Source organism: Diorhabda sublineata, chromosome 3 (genome assembly GCF_026230105.1).
Source record: "Diorhabda sublineata isolate icDioSubl1.1 chromosome 3, icDioSubl1.1, whole genome shotgun sequence".
Classification (NCBI taxonomy): domain Eukaryota; kingdom Metazoa; phylum Arthropoda; class Insecta; order Coleoptera; family Chrysomelidae; genus Diorhabda; species Diorhabda sublineata.
Window position 1 is genome coordinate 23,014,618 of NC_079476.1, and position 22,779 is coordinate 23,037,396.

Below are 22,779 nucleotides of genomic sequence, written 5' to 3' on the forward strand. Positions count from 1 at the left end.
ATAGCTTTCCTCGATGATTCCTCTAAGGCTATTAAATGTATTTCCAAACCAACCCTTCCACTCGTCCGTATTGCAGGTTTTTTATGGTTTTTCTGTAACCTGGTGGACCCTATCATCAGTCAAATGGCCGACGGTAGGGAGTAATATATCCGTTGTAGCCACCCGCTACCAACCACGGTTGGTTTCATGGAGCCATTTTATTTTGTTTTATTTATTAATTTATAAATGCTACAAATTTCAATTCATCCACGATAGCTGATAAACACAGTGAAGGCTCCCCTAAATAAAAATCATACGCCAAAAAAGCCACAATTCCTTATCTCTGCAGAGGAAGTTTTTTCCTATATCAGGACCATCTCTATCACGAAGCTATCTAAGATTAAACTTTTATCTTCAAAAACGTATCACAAATTCTTTGTCTCTCTCATTTAAAAAGAAACTTGACTGCGGGGCTGTTTTGAAAGACTTTGATATTCATAGGCATTTTGAAATAAAATAAATGTTTAATTATGAATGAGTCAAAAAAGAATTTTTTGAACGTAGGTAACAGGTTAGGACGTCATCGTATTGAATTAAAAGTATTTATGTCAAGGATTGTTCTAATTAATGTAGATTTGAGTAATTTTTCAAATGAATACTTCAAATGAGACGCGATTTAAGAAAATTCACTGAAATTTACTTCAATTATATGGAACAGAATTGTGTGTGATATTCATTCATTATCTATCTCTTAAATTCAAGAGCCCAAATCCCCTTTTGTCATTTATTTATATATTAAATAAATTATTCCCCTTGTGATACTTACCGGTTATTGAACATAGAAGTCTCAATGTGGGAGCAGATCCAGAATATTGATTTATCATCCCTTGAGAATGAGCACGAGGAGCAGGCATACTTAATGTGATGGCTTTGTGGAATTTCCTTCTTCTCGGTTCCACCGTTACAACTGGAGAAACAGCTACGCCATGTCCGAGAAGTTTTGCCGTTAGTTCAGGATCTATTGGTTGAGCCTAAAGAGAAATTTTGCGTTTGCAATAGGGGGTACTTTTTGTAGATTTATTTATTTAATATCAACAAATTAACTAGAAGATGAATTATCGTTAGCGAATGTCCCGAGGATTAAACGAATATTTTTATAATAGGTATATTTAATGATTTTTTTTTATTTGTTATAATTAACGGTTTGGTAACTAACAAAGTTGATAACATAAATTGAATGGAGGGGATCGTGGTTCTCAATTAGGCGTAATTTTCTGCGAACATCTCTTTTGAGACCCCGGACGACTGTAACATCTATTTCGCATATTTTTCAAAAAATTCTACATGTTTAGAGCTCGAGGAAGACATATTAGAGAAAAATTTCGAAAGTAGACTTTATGATTATTTTTCAAATAATGTTCATTTCGAAAATTTAATAGAATGATTCACTTTCCATCAAATTCATTGCAAGATGTTTGGTACAAGAAATATCAATTCAATTTGATATATTAAAGGGTTGTGTTTGCCCCCGCTTAATATATTCTACTTGAATCTTTAAAAAGTCTGGCTTGGTTTTGTACATTTTTGATTTTTTCTTAGAAGCCGAAATAGAGAAAGTTTTCAAATTGATAACCGTGGAAGCAAAACATTTATTTACCTTTTTATGTGCAGTAATAAAAAATATATGAAATGATAGACACTAGAACAGCACAAGCGTATACTTACCTTAAAAAGAGAAACACAGCAAAGTAGCAAATGAAGGAAGAAAGGATAAGGAAGAAGGGTGTGACACAAAGCAAGGCTCGACAGCGAACATAAATACAAATAGCTGTGTGGCGTGCAAAAAAAAGTAAATAAATGAAATGGAATGATGGTGTGATGTAATTTGACATTTTCTTTGAGCAGATTACCCAATAAAATAGTTGATAATCTGTAAAAGTTTTCGCGAGAACATCTGCGAACCGTGCTTTGTTTTTGTCAGATTTTGGCTACAACATTTAGTTAATATGAAGTTATCCATTATTAAAAAATAAAAAAGGTATTCATAAAGAAGATGTAGACATTAACTATGATACCGATATTTAAAATGGACTTCAATATGAATACAGCTACGGTTTTAGAGAACAAAATGAATAAGAAAACAATAGTATTTCAAATAGTCAACAAGGAATTTAAGACTCTCAAACTCAAAAATAAACTAGAATGTAAAAAATATGTATATACAAGATGACAACATTGAATGTAATGTGAAACCAGTGTAAGTAATAAAAATGAGATGAAAAAAGAAGGAGTAGATATATTTTCATCTTATATATTTCTCCTTAAAGGATTTCTAACACAACTGGGCTAAAGCAAAAAGAAAATGGGGGAGCTTGAGCTTACCGCTCATGCCAATGACTCGATCCAGCAAAATCAAGCGTTAATTAAATATGAACTTTGAAATAAGCTGTGTATGGGACAAAAAACAAAACAACGGGGTAGCTGAAGCTGAAATACGTCAAAATACTATGAAGCAAGATGAGATTTCTAACAATAACTCTCAACATATGCACATGACGAATAAGATCCAAAAAATAATTTTTGCAGTATTTGAGGAAGCAGATTGGATATTAACCAGCAAAACTGTACAAATCAAAGCCGAGTAGAGCATTGGGTGTAGCATTGATTGAGAATGTCGAATATCTGAAGATGACTGTAACGACTTCGGAAGATCTACTGAAAAAATTAGAGAAGAAATTGGCGAAGGGAAGTAAAAAAAGTCATTTTGTTAGCGTCTTGAATGGAAATATTTGGAAGGAGATGAATTAATTTTCACAGAATCTCTTATATCCAGTAAATGCTTAAAGTGAAACAAAATCAAAATCAAAAACGTCTATATGAAATAAATCATAATTTCTAGGCACAAGGAATTTGAGAATAAGCTAAGAAATTTAAATTTAAATCCTCTCCAAATTTCAAAAGCCACAGTTATGAGTCAAATCAAAATTGAAAAAAGAATTCGGTTATAAAAGATAAGAAATTATTGGATAATCTGGCTGAATTAAAATATCTATTGGGACTTTACAAGTGCAAATGTCAGTTAATAGTCTGGTCAAATTATATGAAAATTTTTGTTTTCTCTATTTTTCATGTTTTACCGCCAAAAGATTAGTTTTATTATGAAATTAGTCTATGCAAAACATGTGGATCATTCAATTATCTACAAAGATTGTCTCAATACTTTTTCTTACAAGAAATTGTAAGAACTGGTAAGATAACTTTTCAATTAACTTCTTCCAAAACACTGCCGTTGGACTGGCAATATATTCCATTACTGGAAGTCTTCCTTTGTAATTGTTTTCGTCTGTTTTGTCGTGGTCTTTTCAGGATTAAGTGCAATATATAAACGTTTCGCTCTTTTTTATTTTCGAGAACAACCTTGGGACCTAGAAATACTTTAATTGCCAAAAACTCGCTAATTAAAACCGACTAGGTTGTGATGAAGAAGGAATATTTTAAAGTCTCAACTTGTTTGCGAAACAAGATTAACTAGAATATGTAGTAATTTTCGAAATAAGTAATTCTATTACAAAAGTGGAATCAGCAATGAAATTCGCTTTTTTCTTCATCCATAATTGCTTCTGCTTGAATCAGTCTAGAATTTACCAACACCTGCGAGTTAAAAATTCTCGGATGTAATTATAGAAGTTACATTTTTCACCAGCATGTACCAATTTTCAAGAAGACAGTTGTATCCAAATGTTCAAAAGCCACCTAAATAGTATTCATACTATATTATCAAGAAGATATCGCTCTTATTACAAGAGGAAAAAGAACAGAAACAAGAAAAGTGTTATACGATTATGGATTCCTTCTCTGTGAAATAGGCATATCGAAATATCACAATAAAAAATTATTTTATCTCAAAAAACAAACAAAACAGTGTCGAGACAATTTATTTGTAGATAATTATAAAGTATACAATTTTTGTCTTGTCCAAGTTTTTGACAAAACTTCGCCAGCTTTCGCTTAAAAAAATATTTTCAGCATAATGGGAGCTTTTGCAATCTTGCATATGTAATTTGACCGTACCATAACTTCACTAATATTTCGAAAGTCGTAAAATAACTTTTCATTAACTCGAAACTTAACTCGACCTTAACTCGAAATAAAGTTAAATTTGATTAATTGTCCCATCTGTCAATGCACTTTTACTAAAATTATCGAAAAGCTAGAAATCAGACAGAATTATCTGTTTAGAAAGTTACTGGGTTATTTTTTATTTTATTTTATTAGACGCTAATTTACTTCTTTGATATATAACTGTAATGTTTTTTCTAAATGTTGTAGCCAAATATCAATATTGGTGATTTTAAAAAAATGAAACGTTAGTTTATTAGTATAACTGAAATTTTATTGGGCACTCATACTGTTTACATCGAAGAGTCTTAAAAAATCCAGTGATGAATTTGTACTTATACTACATTGTAATCATTATTCGCCGTTTTTGAAACATACTTCTTCACTGCTTCAACTAAATACTGTTAGAACTTACATTTTATATATTATTCTTACATCACAACATCGACCTACAGTCAGCGAAATAGTTAACTTCAACCAATTTAGCACAAATTAATGAATAGTGTAGGGTACTCTAGGACCAATTACGACATTTCGATAATATTTTAATTATAGCCAAAGTAGTATAATCGTAATATTAATTCATTTATCAGGATCCAAAAAAACTAAAATGTTTCATATTTATTCCTCGTTGAAATTAATAGATTGTTTTCAAAAGAAAATTACATCAACATTTAACTTGATACACTCAAGGTACAGGTCTACTAGTTACTTCTGCAATATTTATATGAGACAACTGACGCTGGCAACGGAAATGATTACGTTATATATCCAATATGTAAATACAGATCGCGACGAGCAGTGAAGACACCAAGAAGAAGAGAAAAAATCATCAACTAAGAAGTCAGCTGCTCCATAAAAGAATAACAAGATCTCGATTACGGATAGTTTTAGATAATGGATCTAATCTATCAGATAGTTTGCTACTTTTACCACTATCCTAAATTGGATATCCAAATATATCAATTAAACTCTTTTAGGTATAAAAAATAAGACCTTACGACCCCAATAAATAAGAGGAGTTTCTTACCGAGATGTGTCGTTTGTTCAAGGGTCATTTAGAATGAATCGGTTCAATCGATTATGTCTATATTTAAATTTAATATTAAGTTACGTGCAAACTTGTATTTATAGCATTATATTCGAAGCATGTGCTACAAATTGTTGCTGCAGCTTCGATATCTTTGGATTCACAATGCAACCTTCCCCTACTGCAAAAGTACTTTGTGATTGGTAGATAAAATGTGGCTCCTATAGTAAGTTTTGTTTGAATCTATTTGGAAAGAGGGAATATTCATAGTTTTATCATTTACTCAATGCTAAAATAATGTCGGACAGACAAATCGGCCATGGATTTTAAAGACGAATACAGTAGTTTTGAAGAAGTGTTCTTATTCGATATGAATCTATTTTTTAAGATGATTGAAATATTAATAAACTGTATCATTGATTTTAAGAGCCATCAGATTGATAGTTTTATTAGTAAATCTTTCTTAGATCATTGAAAGTTTTTTAATCGGTCTGGAGGATTCTACACCTTTCATACGTTAATGTTAAATGGCTAACGGCTAACGGCGAAATGATAATTATACATGAATGGTTAATTATTAGTGAAATGAACAGAAGTACGTTGTAGATGATTGCAGTGTATTTTAAATTTCAGATTTTCCAGAATTCTTAATTATCTGAACAAAAATTAGAAACTGGAAACTTTTACATACTATTGATATAAACATTCCACGGTAACACAAATATTTTCGTCGCATGCTTCATTTAGGTATATACAGAAAAATATAGAATGATTCAATTTTCTTGAAAACTGCTTGCATTATTTTCATAATTTTTTGTAAGATAGAATTTTGGAAGAAATATTATGGTGGTATTTATAATCAGATAATTCCACCATCTATTTATATAATAAACTTGTTATTTCAATTCGTCCATCCTATATATTTTTTATTTTTGTTATTCTCAAGAAATGCAAAGTATTTTCATATACTTAAATGATATAATTGATAATTTTAACGTCATCTTTAATGTATTTATTGAAAGTTGCATTAAATGTTGTGTGTCTAGAAAATAATGATTTGTGTTATGATTATAAGCTTCAGGACAATATAATTTCCAGCTGTTTTTCAGAGGTAACTCAACCAAACTATTTAAAGATTCGGGGAGTCAAAACTAGTGGATTATTAGCAAAGAGACTCGATTACTGCAATAGAGAAACTACAAATCGCCAAAACATCATCTTAATATGTTATTAATTTTTAGCTCAAACATTGAATTAAGACCTTTTTTAATATTAATAATCTTATGAGTAGTCTACAGCAAAGTTCAACCAGATTGGTGTGTTCATTCATATAAAACATGGTTGATTCAAGATTTGTCTGATGATGATTTCGATGTGATACCAATGAAAAAATACAAAATTTTAAATTGGGTTTTGTTTCTAATGAGGCCACTTTTTGTACTTAAGGAAACACGAATTGGTAGTATATACTGGTCAAGCCACATTCTCTTTGGTTGAGAAAATACTACACCCAAAACATTAATATATGGGCTTTTTCATTAAAGTGAGCTTAACTGGTCCCGTATATTCAAATTTATTCCTAAATACACTTTAATTAACTTGACAATTTCCAAATTCAAGTATCTAATACACTGGAACTTTTAGGAAATAATAATGTTCCAAAAACAAAATATATCTGAATAATATCAAACTCAATCTTACGTAAAAAATGTGCCTTCTAGAACTTGAGAATAGTGTATATTTAATTGGTTCATTCATTCATTCTTAATAAAGCAAAACCTGCTATATTTAGAGGTTGTAAGGTAGAATAATCATAGAATGTCATCTAAAGTTTTGCTTTCAGTTGCTACAAGTCATCTTATATATTCTTTAATGTAGAAGATTCATGAAACTTTTACTAATTCATTAGACAGTAATTTTTTCAAGATATATATTATTTGAGATTATTCCTAGTTTATTAAGTTCAGATACAAAAATAACAGTATTTTTTGTTAAACTAATACATACAGCCCATAAAATTGAACCTTGCCCTGTAGTCACGATTATTAATAATAAGCGAAATTCAATATTTCTACCAAGATAACTGATTTCGTTGTTGGGAGAATATGAAGAAAAAAAATTGTTAATTAAACGTGAATAATGATTGAAGAAACCGAGAACAAGTGACATGAATATTATCTTGAAACTGATTATAAGAACACGGTTTATGCTGAACGTGTGGAACCGTCATGTACTATAATTAATCTAGAAATAGTTAATGAAAGCATTGCTCTTTTATTTTGCAAAACTTATTTTTTAGTAATTTTATTGTTGAGACTTCACGCTCTCGCGAATCCACTCTTGTTATGACAAGGCAAAGAAAACATCACATGAAAAACATTTTTTAAAGTCATCTATTCAAAAAACAACGTTAATTGAAATTACAAGAAAAATCAAAGATCTGGCACCAATGTAAATACCATCATAATTTCATCCATTTTACAAAAATTGATAAAAATCGCGCATGCTTTTACAATTAGAACGTTCAATACTCAAGACATCGATTGTATACTAGGAATTCTGTGGAATTTGAATTACTGTAAATATTTATATAATTAAGTTACTTCTCACATTTATTTTGATATGTTTTACTCCTTAATGAGCTCTTTAAAATTTTAACTGCAATCGTTACAACGTCACTTCTATGTAGATTACATGATTTGGTTTACAAGTAAGTTATGATGCGTCTTATTTATGTATATGGTTAACGCCAGTTTGCTAATAAAGTTGTTTATTGTCGCCTTGCTTGATTATCCCAAACCTTGTATGTATATCGAACATATTCCACAAAAATATAATTGTTATCACTTGAGGATTTTTTTACTGCAAACTTGTAAACTCTTGAATGTGGAATATTTAAAGCAAGTTTTGATACAATCTCTAAATTAAAACACTTTAAAAAAGGAATCATAATGTTCTACGTGTTGTCATGTTTTTAATACTCTACTAAAATATTTGTACTATGCCAATTCATTAAAATTAATAAATGGTTACAACTCGATGACATCGTTACTTAAATTATTACGTCAATTTATATTTGTGGGAGTTTTCTTCACATAACAACGTACCCAAATAAAGAATAATATTTACATGCAATCAGTTGTTTAATTACTGTCCCTCATTCATGTAATCAAATTGCAATGAATGAAATGTGTAATCCTCACTAAACTGCGAGGCCCGATACTTTCACTTTCTAATAAAGTGCCTACTAATTACATCTCTTTACAAATGAGAACAAATTAAGTACTCGCCGGATGGAAAAACTGATCCAGCAGCGATACGCGATGAAGCGTTGCACGAGTTTCAAAAAAATGCGAGTTGATGAATTCTGACCGCATAATTAGTGTTCGAAGTATGATTTTTTACTACTTGAATCAGCTTTTAGACTTTCTTTTATTTTTTTGATCTAATGCTATCAGCTCTCACAAAAAACCAATTTTCAATTATCTCTGATCTCCTGCTCTAACTACATGAAGTTTCAATAATTGAATAAATGATTAATTCTCTTCAATTCACTTGAACTTGATTATTTATTATTCAACATATGAATTCGAATCAGCTTATTCAGAACAGAAACCGTTATTATATGACATTTTTGTGATAATTTAAGTAACTTTACGCAGTTAGGTCGATAGATAGATTAACATGAGAATACATTTTCAAAAAATGACTAGAACACTCACCGCTACCTTATTAAAAAAATAAGTTGTACTTTCTTTGGTAAAATATGGAATATAAAATTTCTAAATGTGTTCAAAATTCTCTTTTCAATTTTTTTTTGAAAAAATACTAACAAATTTGTATTTACATATTTAATTTGGCTTGTGTAAAAATTAGAAAATAAATTTTTTTGATGTTTGATACAATTTATCTTTCATAAAATATTAACGCTTCGAGTGCTTCTTTCTTAAAGTCATCTTCCATAACAATTCTAAGAAATTTCTGTATTAAAAATTTTGCTGGCAGATATTCTTTTAAACCCGATAGAACTCACGAAAGGGTTAACTGTCAAACTTCACTCACTTTTTAATATTTTTGCTTCTTCTTCAGAACTCTTTATGCCCTTCCGAGCGTCAGAGTGCTGGAGTTTTAGTTTTAATTGTCATTCTATCAATTCCATTTGACGTATCGTTTTCTCTTTCTCCCTGCATACTGCGTTTTGAACTTTCCTCATTTTCATTTCAATTCTTTTGTTAAAAATTTTCCCATGATTTCTTTCTATCAATTATTTGTCGTTTGATGTGTATACTTCGTTTCCAATTATTATCAGATACCTATTTTTATTATTCTATTCCATCAATTCTACTTTCCTGTATTTGTCTCTATGCTTATTTGTCTCTTTTTGATTGTCTTTGGTCTGTCATTTGTGTTCTCCTCAAACTCCTCTACTTCTTTCTTCTCCTCTTGTTTTTCTCACAGCTAACCAATATCTCTAGAATTTCTACCAATTTTTCAAAAAATTTAGTATTTCTTAATATTTCTCTCCAGTCGCATCTGTCTTCCATTTTAGAATCGTTTAGAATTTAAAGTTACACTGAACTTTCGACTTCTATTGCTACGAAGGTGTCACTTTTTGACATTTATGATCGTTATACTGAAGCAAATAATCATAAACCGATTGACGATTGCTAAGAAATTGTGTAAATTTATTACGAAAATGGCATCTAAGAATATTCTATTCGACACCTACCGATTATTTCTCGTGGGGCTCAAAATTGGAAGTTCAGAATGAGCTATGTTCAGAATAACTACTTTATCCATAGGTTTGAAATCATTTTAGAATATAATTGACCTTTTGAATGAAATTTTTTTTCTATTGGGCTTGAAAGACCACAGTAATTTAACACTTAATGTAGTTCTAGTTTTTCAAGAGAAAATCTGGAGCAAAATATATGATATTATATTCACTCTCTAATAAATAATAGAAAGCTTCTATCTAACATCCTTTATTCGATCTTTTCTAGTAGAACATATATTTCAACATGTTTTTAAAATGTATCAAACATCAATAAAAAAATTCACCAAATCAAAGACCACCGTTTCTTTTTTGGTATATGATTAACAGTAATTTTTCTCAACTTATCCAAAGGGACCCCTTTACGAGGTTTGAATAAATTTACCTGAAGGCCAACTTTAATTTTCTTTGTAAGAGCTCCTTCTGGGAAGACTGCTTGAACTTGAGGCACTACCGTGCTTGACACCATACCACCTTCTGGGCCTATGGCGTGTACTTCTTGTCTTACTCTTGAAACCACCGCGAAATATTGCGGAAAATCTTGAGTCACTATCCTTGTTATTCTTCCCGAAGATACATCTTCCAATTGACTCAAATCTGGAAACGAATGAATAGATAAACTGTCTGAAAAATCGTGGCGATTAATTATTCCTACTGTGCTTTGCTCTACCTAAGTTTATTGGATTCAAATTAATGCTTACCATCTGCTTCGAAACTGTCGTGTAAGACTTGATTTAGGATTTCTTCGCTAGCATCCACCGAATGTTCTTTCCATGACTCTCCATTGTCAGATCGAAGTATCACAATTTCGCGTTCTTTGCCGCGCAGAGCAGCAAAGTGAGGTACTTCTATAATTACTGGCCTGAAAGTAAAAAATAAAACTATATCCACGCATTCATACTCAGAAATTAAATTTTCTCCATATTTCTTTGTATTTAACGACAGAAAAAACAGTTATTTGGTATTCGATATGGATCAGAAAACAAGGATTTTATAAAAAAGGAAATTGGATGTTTCTATCTGAAACTAGATCGTACATTACATTAATTTTTCCGTTTGTAGATTTAATGGCTGTAATCTCTTTTTCTTTAGCTTGTATTTAAATTTCGAACCCAAACCATCTCATTGAACATTAAAATTGAAGTCAAATGTTATGTCCATTTTTATGAACACAATTCAGAGTTTTTAAATTTATTAGAAAAATTGATAAGATGAGTGATAAAGGGAAATTTTTCACAAAAAATCAGTGAATTAGCAAATAAGCGTCATTAAACTTGATACCTAATAAATAGAAAAAAAAAACAAAGAGTAGTACCTCTATAAAAAAGTTTTTAATGTCACGTTTTTCTTAAAAAGATCTGATGATGTCAAATCTTCTCCACTTTGGTTATAGTACTGGTGAGAGTTTGCCTTTTTTCAAAAGAAAATATTCATATTATAAATTAAAAAAAAAATGGCTATTCATCGCTCAAAAAACTCTCGAACAATATTAACAGAACACATTCAAAAATTTCTTGAGACACTATCGCAGAGACATCTTTCCAAAAATTAAGAATCGAAGATAAAGAAGAATTAGATTCAATATTAATTGTACAATTGTTAGAAATGTTACATAATAGGAAAGGACGAAGTTTTGTCATCCGAGGTGAGGAGAAGGAATAAATTTGATTGATATATGGAAAAAAATTTAAAGTAAAATCTATCATGACATTCAGGTTTGATATGTCCAATCTGTTTTGTTTATTCAACTTTTTTAATATTTCTCTTATCTAATTGGAGTAGAAATTAGTAACTAATTGTGTGACATTTTCACAAATAGACAACAAATGATAGACGTCATTTTTCTGTTTCGAAGAAGCAGATACTTTCTAACAAAAATAATAATCCAAAGAAAATAGATCCGCATGTGTGAAATTTTTCCTGAGTGTTTTTATATTAAGCGAATCGATCTTAGAGAATATGAATATTGAATTTTGAAGTTAATGAATCTAATCACACTACGAAAAAGTTCATAATTTAACAACTATAAACATTTATCGAATACCAAAATGTCCTCCTATTGGGAAAGGCGTTCCTTGTACTGTATTGTTTAGATGTGAAGGCAGAAAACAGAACAGTTTTTTGAAACAAAGTTATCGTAGCTTGACGACTAGTAAACTAGTCAACTAGAATAGTGTCTTTAAGGATATTGACTGAGTAGATAATAGAAAATCCCGATATTTAGTTAATTTTTCATAAAACATTATGAAATTAACCATGTCGATGGTTGTCGAAATTTTTTACAATATTTTAGTGGTTAAAACATAATGAGGTGTATCGGAATTATGAACTATGAACTGTTTGTTTCCAAATGTATTACTCACCCTAAAAATCTGGCGCCCACAGGCCCCAATTCTAAAACTCTGCTCGCCAGCGCTTCTCCTTCCATCAGCGGCGGCGGATGAGGCGTTCTTTGAGGCCTCACATATCTGCATGTTATTCTTGTGGGGCTTGGGGCGCACCTTGGTGGTACTATCACTCGCACGCCCGAATGTCGGCAACCACGCATTGCACCTCCGCGAGCATCAACCAGAAACGAAACCAGAAAACTGCAAAGAAAATTTTAGGTTTATTTTATGATAACAAACAAAAACTGAAATGAATCGGATCGATCGTTCAGAATAGGTAATTGTAATCTTATCAGCATGATATCTGTTAGAAGATACTCCTTAGTAAATATTAGAAACAAACTTATTTAAGAATTTATTTGATGTCAAATATTGTTAAGAATTTTGTGGATTAATTACTACGTTTTTCTATACAAATTAAACTATTAGCATTACGCAATTATTATGGTGTAATGTAATGTAATGAAACGTAGCTACTAATGAACACACTGTTCACCTCTACCACTACCTTTACCTAGGGTCTCTGAGGATGATAACTTGGTTATCGAAACGTTAGACGTCAGGCGTCAGACAATATAATTGTGAATTTATATGATGTGTTTTGAATTTGTCATAAGTGATAAAGTATTAAATTGAAATAAAATATGAGTTTCTTTCAATAAAACATATTTTATTATATATATATATATATATATATATATATATATATATATATATATATATATATATATATATATAAATGATAAAACTACTGTTCTAGTTCTCGTTTTCAAATAGTGACATTTATGGCAATTAAGTGGTCTAAAGATTTCTTTTGTCATCTTTGTAGCCACCATCTCTGTCAGTGTACATTTCTCCTCATTATAAATAAATCTTTTAGTTCTTTATTGGTTCTTCTTTTTCACTCTTCTGTATTGATTACTAGCTTTTTTCTTTTCTATCTGTCAAATTTGAATTTCATAAGTACCACAAAGTCGTGTAATTACTGTGGTTCAGAAAGTCTTTTACCCCGATATTTGACATATCTTATCATCCAGGTTATGGTTTTCTAACTTCTATAACTCCTTTCTTGTTCTTGCTATCAGAGTTAAGTCGTCTGCCAGCGCCAGACATCGATGATAATTACATAATGGTTCACACTATTCCATTGTTTATTATATTGACTATAGAAAAATGGATGTTTTTTTTACTGTACCGAAATTTTTTTGAGGAAAAATTTAATAAAGACGAAGAATCGGAATAATAATTACTCTGAAGGATGCTACCAGGTCTAGACTACTTCTTTGTAACTTAACTGCTGTGAGATTAAATACATATTTATCAAATTATACCACATCTACTCTTTGTATTTCTTACAACACACTTACAACACATTTCGAAAAGTTTTGAGGAAGAGACAAATTCTGATTCATCTGATTATAGAGTGTCTTGCCAAGGATTCGACCTCCTTGAAGTCATCCTCGATACTACGGTTTCTAATAACTGTACATCTATAAATGGTCTTCTATAAAAGCAGTTTTGATCTGGGGAACTTTGAGGCTCACAATCTACGAAATGTAAGACTTAGCTTGATCACAAATTCTGTTGATTTATGACCAATTCATGCTTCAGTTTCAGAGTAGTTTTTAGAAGTCTAATAACCTTATTTGGTATATCTAAGTCACCTATATTTAAAATGGAAACATTGGTTGGTAAGCAATCGAATAGTATAAAAACATCTTCTCTTTTTGCAAGCTTATTTAATTTGGAGTATTCTGTTCTCATTTGGTCTCTTTCTGTTTTCGATTACTATTAATATGCTTTTAATTTCTTCTATCCTATATGAAGTTTTCTATAACGTCATTATATTTATGCTTGTTCCGGTCATGGATGCTTATTGCAGCATGACCTTTAGTCACATTTAATAAATATTCTCAACAGCTCTTTAAGATTTCTACCTTTTCGGCTAACGATTTTCCTACTTCACCTTTTGTACAACTTTGATATAAAATAAACGTACTTTTTGGTAATTTTATCTTATTTCTGTATTTAAAAATGCCTTTTTAATTTTTGTAACCTCACTCTTTCTTTTTTTTTTGGTCTACAAACTTTTTCATTTTATTTATGAATTTGATCTTATTCTCCTCCTGATTAGTTAGTGAGAGTTATTTAAATATTCTTTATTCTTCTTCTTTTCGTTATCAACCTCATCGTACCACTTTTTAATTCTTCTTCGTTCCCCCACTAAACACCTAATAGCTTGGTTATCGCTGTTATTTTTACCACTTTTATTTGCTTTTAGCTTTCCTTTGTATTATAACTTCCATTTCTTTATTTTTATTCTGCCTGCTTTCTTTTAGTAATTTTCCTCATTACTACTCCAGAAAATGAAAGTTTGGATGTTTCATTACTACTCCAGAAAATGAAAGTTTGGATGTTTATTGTTCTATTTAATTAGAATTGAATGAGTTGGAATTGATTAGTTTTGAGTCAAGTCCGTTGCTTTCTTCAAGTATAAAAGTAAGAATGAATGTTAGTCTACGATTTAATAAGTAAACAAAATGTGTGAAACGAAATTTTATTGTCCATTTTTCAAACTTACTATCCACTAATTCGACAAATATCATAACCTTGTAAAACAACAAATAATATTATATTCGCATTTGTTAGAAGTATACGTAAATACATAAATTGGGTGATGATATCATGACTTGGTGCACCAAGGATAATAACGCAATTTGAAAGTGTTTTATAACTTCTGAGACACCAGAATTTGTATGTTTATAAACATTTATTGAATTTTATCACACGATATACATTTGGAGTAAATACGATTTTGATAAAAAATCAAATTGAGGTTATATCTTTATAAATAATCTTAATCTAATACAAATAATTTTAAATTTTTTATTGTACATCAACTAAATGTGATTGGAGAATACAAAGAAATTTATGACCTCTATAGTGATAACTAATATTGTTTATTTAAAGCCGCTGTAGAAATAGAAATAGGAAGAAAGAAAAACATTTAGTATATAGTAGTTTTCATATAAAAACAAAAGTTGTAATTTCGTATTGTCAGGAATCAAAAACAAAGAGCAACGCACGAGGAAATGAGGATCAGAGGATTGGTGGAACATAATTTTTTTTTGTATTTTTTGTTGTCAGAAATACTCGTCATATTATTAGATTTCATAAATAGTATTAAAAAAAAATTAACTCACAATTTTTTCAATAATTAACGCTTAAATTTCCCGGTAATTCTACACAAATAATATCTAATCCTAAGATGGTGTCGTCTACTTTTAACTCAAATTCAACCACACTTTTCATACGCGGAAGCCTCACACTACCAAAATCGCTTTTCACAGTTCACGAACGTTTGCAAGAGAAGGTGTCGTGAAAACTGAAGAATAAAATGACAAGATCGTAGTTAGATTAGCAATGATGCTATTACTGAATCATCGAGAATGTTATTAGCATAGTAATAGGAATCGGTTTAGAGGTTATGTATGAATGTAACTAATTTGTTTTGATTGAATATATTAATGTTTATTGTTCATTGAGACTGGATTTTGCGATTTAAACATACGATAATTATTTGACAATAAAGAATTGTACAAAGTGTGGGGAAAAATACGTCTCACATTTTCAACCAGGAAATATTGTTTTGGAGTAGTATGAGCGATGTAAAAGTGAAAATGATTGGAAGGCGTAAAACTGTCGAGACGTTCTTTGACTTTGAAAACAAATGAAAACATATAAAAAGTGGAACTTGCTCTTTCAAACATTTTATTATAACACTGAAATATGTACGAAATGACGTGCAAATCAAGAGTCATGAAAAATCAGTGCCACAATCACATTTGTTTTCTCACTGGTTGTCCACATCCGCATAACTCACCAGATTTAACACCATGCTATTTTCTCCTCCAGAAAATTACAAAATGTGCTGGAGAAGAGTTTTCACACCACACCTAGCATTGAGAACGCCACGACAAAGAAGTCGTAGGCCATTTCAAACTCAAGTTATGGATCCAAGTATAAGTCGGTACTAAGCAATACTAGAATTTTATTTCATAAGTAAGTTGTGTACTGTCATTTTTAGTATATTTTGCGAATGAAAATATTGATGGCCGTCGATAGAAATCCTCGTTTTACTACAGTTCAAAACCGCAGGGTTTGGTTGATTAATGTTTTTACATGACGAGTATAAGTTAACCTTATATCCTATCCTTATCTAGATTAGGTTCTTTTTGATTAAAATTCTGAATAAATCCGCAAAAATGAATAATCAACAATTAACTACAAAAATCTTCAGTAAAGAATGTGTTCATCTCATTTCTGTTGATAGAAGCTTCATATAATAAATATTTTGAACGGTCCACCAGATAGAGTTTACACTTTTGGTTGTTCTTAAGACTTTTTTACGAAATATTACGGTCTACTTTCAATATATTGTATGATGTAGAAACCCTAACACTCAGTAAATATTATTTAACTACACCAACACTCATAATTACACCGTCTGACGCGCGTTTCGATAACCAAATTGTCCTCTTCAGAGTCCAAAAGTAAATTGTTTACCTTTGGTTTCTCAAAACGATAAATTGGTGTGCTCAGTATCGCTTTCATGTATATCGAAAAAGCTGAGGTGTCGTTCCGGGAAGATGCCGGTAGAATAAACAACACTTTTGTGAAAGTTTATTAGATCTGACAGCTCAAGGCTCAACACGAAGGGCTAGAATGAAAGGACGAGTAATCGAGTGAAGAGATAATCAATATTGTCGCCTAAAGTTGTAAGCTCTAATGGTATACTATAGAAATCGACTTCAGGGGTGCCATAAACGACTGTCGTAGAATCATGAATCGTCTTAACTTAGACGTATATGATGGTCTAGCGAAGATAAGAGGCAAGGCTAACACTCAATTTGGAGTTGTTGTTATCAAAATTGTTAGATAAGAAATATTATGCAGCCAAACAAACCTTGGACTATTTCCACAAGACACAAATTCATCTTTCAAGCTTGGGGATAAGTTTTACAGTGCTCTTTTTAATTTTTGCTCACTTTTAATTATTCCAGGATATTCAACTCATTTTTAGAGTTGCTGTGTGGAGTATTATCGAAATAATATAATTTTCAGTCGTAGTTTTATGCTAATAAATATAATTACAAAAAATTAGAATAATTAAATGCAGTGACACGAAGTACGTACATTTTATCATTGAAAACTAATATATCATGCTTTATTTAACGTAATATTTCATCATTTTTATAATAATATGTAACCATAATTAATAAAACTTACTTTTTCCAGTGTAGTTTCCTGAAGCATTACAAAAAAACAAAAGAAATATTATTTTCTCTTCGATAAGTACATACAAAATGATGATGATGATGATTGACAAGACTTTTCATTCACGTGTACTTTATTGATTCAAATGGAGAATAATCTCATTATTTAATTAAAACAAGGATATAAGCTATAAAAGTTTTATTAAAACAGCCTAAAGGCAGTATTTCATGAATTCCTGCTATTTTAAAAATACAAAGGAAGCAATGATGAGGAGAAATAAAGACAAGTTGAATATACATTATCGCGTATAGCTAAAATATAAACAAAAACATAACTCACCCTATATTTATTGGAAGCTTGTTAATATCAACATTATCTGGTGCATATTTTTTCATGTACTCCACATAATTCTGAGTAATGTGTTCAGGACTAACAGTATCTTCTATAATGAGTGGAGGCATAGAATCAGAACTAGAAACCATTCTGTTGGAGTCTATTCTTTCGTCCCTAGTGACGTCGATGGGAAGAGAATCATCTCCCAATGATTTCATTTCATCTGCAGTGAGGTATCTGTATGTGTGATCACCTAGAACGGTATCCTCACCTGGAAAAAAACAAAACAAAAAAGTCACTTTATGTAGGAAAGGATGAATCAATTGAATTAGGGAGTACAAGCAGATTGTTCCATGTAATTTTGAATTTGAAGAGAGAGAGAAAAGATTTTTATTCTTTTGACAACTTGTTTTCTGATCCCAAAATTTTCTGATGGACTAATTTCCTTCATGTGCAGATAGATATTATTGTAGTAGTAGTCTAGCGAATATTCTAAAAAAGCAGCCATAATATTACTTCATTCATTCTTTCTTTAGTGAGCTAGCTCTAAGCGTTATCATTTATTTTATAATAATCGCAATCTTATAATTTCAAAAATGGTATTATTGACACAAACTACATGAAACAAATTTTATAACACAAAAAGCATGTTGCAATGCAAATTAAAGTAATCAAGGAATAATTGTATGTGTTTGTCTCAATGCCAGTTGTTGGGATTATCTACGCTAAATTTTTATAAGCCCTTTTTTGTAAATACATGTTAAGTCATTATATTTCTAGTCTGAGGAAAAAGCTAAAACAATAATCGAATCTCCCAAGCGTTAATACAGATAAATATTAAGCATATTAGAAAATAATATATAAGAACTATTGGAAATTGTAGACAAACGAAGAAATGTGGTGAAAGAAGATTGGGTGGAAACAAAGTATATGAAAATAGGAACAAAACAGAAAATAATTTGGAAAAAAAATGTTCTAAATAATTGTCATAAAGAAGAGAATACAAAAACAGGGCAGGGAGAAATAAAACTGAACGAACAAAAGGAAAAGTGGTCAACTGAAAATAGTTAACATATTACCAGAAAGAAAGAGAAAGAAATGTTCAGATGGTTGGTCACAAAAAATTACAAAAGATCTCAAAATGATTAAGAAGTAGAATTAGAAGAAAAACATAAGAAAATTGCGGAATTGATAAAAGAAGCAGTGATCTTCAATCAAATAAATTAAAACTTTTTCTGAGACTTTCTAGAATGAAAGCAAAATATTTAATTACATAATTTAATTATACAAAACGTTAGCAGAAGATCAAAAGTATATGAAATAAATTTTATATCTTTGATAAAGAATAATCAAGTCTTTTTTAGGATATCATATTTTCAAGTCATGAATGAACTTGATTCAAGATCTGTTTTAATATAGATTTTCAAAATTCGACCTCATTTCAAAGAAAATCAAATTTCTCTACTACAATGAAGCTTTAAGTGTTAGAAGGCTCGAAAACGTTGTTCCCAGATCTTCAGTTTTTATGAAGATAAAATGAGTTTTGTTATTTCAAATTTTTTAACCGGATTTAGTTTTTTCGATATAACTGATAAATATTCTTCATTTCATCCCTATATCTAATTTCGATACTCTTAGATACATTTGCAATATCTCTGCCAAAGTTGAAATAATTCATTAAAATGGTTATGAATGCGACAATAACAACTACTTATGCTAGAAGCTATAATATATATTTCATCTAATAGGATAATTTAATAATTTATATCCTAACCGAAACCCCAAATTAAGGTCATTTATCCTGAAAATTGAAATAAAGAAATAAGGAACGCCCGATTTTTTATAACATAGAGATTAAATTATATTAAACATTTTCATTTTTCAAGTCTCATTTGAAACTACTTTGATGTAATAATCAACAGCTGGCATTGAGGATTTCCTACAGATCCCGTCATGAAAAAATTCGATTAGTAATAATATTAGAATAAACATATTACGAATTAACAAATTGTGAATAATTGAACTATCGTTTAAGTATAAAAAAAACATTTGAAAAATCGCTATAACAAGAAACTATTTACGAAAAATGAATCATAACAAGACGAGTTTATTGCTTTTAATTGAGTAAATGAAATCATAAAAAGTGGATTAAATCGACATCTATAAATGAAACTAAAAAAACTCGTTATTTCGGAAGTTTTCATTCTCAAATATTACGCAAAGTAGTGTTTGTAAACATTAAACGTGAAGGCGGCGACTTCAAAATCATTGCAGGTGATCAATTTGCTATGCGTGTTTTACGAGATCATTCAAAAGTTTGTTCAAAGAACCCCAGAGACATTTCGCTACTTGGGTAGCATGAAGATTACTGAAGAAGACGTACTAAAATGAATAATAGATTGCGGATAGATAAAAAATATTGTATAAATTTCGAGATTTCCGAGGTAGAAGAATAAGAGATTTCAAATACTTGTGGCTTCAACTTAGGAAACGAGAAATAGAATATAGCCTTGAATTTTCCTGTTGTTGATAATCTAAGGTGCTTCCTCTCCATTATTGATTTGTTTCTTGTAGGAACAAGATCAAATTTCTAAGCATCTTACCATTCCAGTTATTCATAACTATCTGGAAACTATGAATATTTATAAAATAGCTATATGACAACTGGCGTTTTCTGTCTCCACTCTGGGAAATAAAAATTTATATTTTTCAAATCATGCGAATTATACATTTTTTTTTCAATCCCCCATATCTCTTGAGGTATTAAACATGAAATATTGTGTGTCATATTTAGGATTAATCTGCTGAAATTGTTAAAATTTTTAACAGTGAGCAAAGACAAATGTTTACACAGAGGGTATAAACCATTAGTTGAATATATATCTTCAAAAAATGAGTTCATTGGAAAGTGTTAATTTTAGTATAGAACTTAGAACTAGTAAAACCTCAATATACTGTTTCATTTCTGTTTCATGAGCCCATGTTTGTGAACTCCTAGTAACAATGCCAATATAATTTGGGAGCCACCTTTTCTAGAAACTTCATCATCTTTAAAATATGATGTGAATCAACATAAACAATAAATTCTTTAACTACCAAATGACTTCTCAAAAGTTCTGATTTAGTCATTTTGGATAATTTTTTCAGTTATGATAACGGTAACCCTATCATCGAAGATACCATTTTCTTTTACATGACACGAACATGAGTTGAAAAATGAAAATATTAGCTTACTTCATTCAAGATTAGGGTAAGAGGGCACCTGATCCCACAACAAGCATGATTACTTTCAAAAGAGTAAAACAATCAATGACCGCATTTGCACTGGGATTCTATAAATGTAAAAAAATGATTTGATGGATTTAACGGATTTGACTTCAATGTAATATCATCTAATAAACGAATAGTCAATTTGACGACCTCGCAAACATACTTGAAAAGATATATATGAATATACTTCAGCTTGGTTTAATAGCTTTAACTACCATTAATATAAATTATGACTTAACAATCGGTCAATAAATCAGAAAATTTTCTAGTCAAACTTCGTTATATTCATCAAGAAAGATTTATTGATTAATACACAGTCCAACTTCTCTATTATAGAACATTTTTTCTTGGCTTTTGATTCAGCGATGATTTAATTAATTCTCCTTCTAAGGTATTGAAACAACTTACAGTCGCTGAGAAATAGATCTGAAGACTTTAGTAGGTGCGGAAGTGATTCGAATTTAAATTCATCGTATTCAACCATCTTCTTACTTTCTGAATATGGCATGTAGATTTCATCTTTAATCGGTCCAATAATATAAAGTAGTAGAATCTGTGGATGGTTTTTTTTTAGAAATAGTCAATGAACAATTTACCATGTTTATCTTCAAATACAGATGCCATGATCTTGCCAGAAAATTATTGCGTAATTGCTCGCTTCGGACGACTTTTGGTAGGTTCAGTTCATAGTATTCTAAATCATAGTAGTAGTTTTTTTATCCCACTGTTAGGAAATGCGGCACCTATTTGGAAAGTAGCTTCTCTCCATCATTATTATTAGGACTTTCACATATTTTTTGGTGTAACCACTTATTTTGGACGTTCTGTTCGTTGCATATCATCATTTGTGGTGCAGTCATGCTTTATTTCCATTCAACGTCTAATGATGGCTAATTATTCAAAGAAAATATGTGAAGATGTGATTTTTGGTGTTCTATATTTGTCAGACCAGGGACTTATTGATCGATTATTGTAGGTTGTAGGTTCAATTTATATTTTATATCAAAACATATGAAAATAATAGCTTTTGAATAAGTCGTGCTTAAAGGAAAGAAATATTTTATCATTGGTTTAAAAATTTATTTTCGTATTTCAGATTTTTGAGACTTCATTTCATTAAAACTCTGAATTTTTATTAGGAACGACGGAATCTGTAGATAATGTTATAAATATGACTGGTTCATCATATTTCAAAAAGAAAAAAATGAACTGTATTTCTACTCGAATTAAATACAAATAACAAATCTATGTATTTTTCCATGTCAGGGGCATCGAGTACATCTTCATTTAATGGACATTGCTAGTTAATAACAGTTTTTATAGTGAACGTCTAATAAAAAATAATTTCTTTATAACACATATCTGTAATAAATTGACATTAGTAATTTTGAAATAGATATTTTCCAAAAATATTTATGAGATTGTTGATTTTTTGTACAGAGACTAAACAAAGAAGCAAACTTATAAGGTACTGATTTGAAAATAAGCGTGTTTACTTCATTGCAATTTATATTTTACTTAAGTTTAAAAATATTTTAGCTTTAAATTTGTAATTTTTCCCATTTACATATTGAAAATTCCGACGTATGCGCAGTTTCTAGATTTTCTTG

The 22,779-nt window shown here is 30.1% G+C and overlaps 1 protein-coding gene across 18 annotated transcripts in view; it reads right to left on the bottom strand.

Annotated features, from left to right (window-relative positions):
* LOC130441938 (uncharacterized) overlaps nt 1-22,779 on the bottom strand; it is a 247,460-nt gene that overhangs the window by 139,323 nt on the left and 85,358 nt on the right. For 12 of the 18 annotated variants that reach the window (XM_056775827.1, XM_056775831.1, XM_056775830.1 and 9 more), the window contains 6 exons: nt 17,906-18,170; nt 17,579-17,596; nt 12,266-12,490; nt 10,604-10,764; nt 10,288-10,499; nt 806-1,010 (listed from right to left, as the gene is read on the bottom strand). In XM_056775827.1, coding sequence (XP_056631805.1) covers nt 806-1,010; nt 10,288-10,499; nt 10,604-10,764; nt 12,266-12,490; nt 17,579-17,596; nt 17,906-18,170 — 1,086 coding nt within the window. Of the gene's footprint in view, nt 1-805; nt 1,011-10,287; nt 10,500-10,603; nt 10,765-12,265; nt 12,491-15,492; nt 15,668-17,578; nt 17,597-17,905; nt 18,171-22,779 lie in introns of those variants that run through there. The other 6 variants (XM_056775833.1, XM_056775832.1, XM_056775838.1 and 3 more) reach the window with 2 other exon arrangements.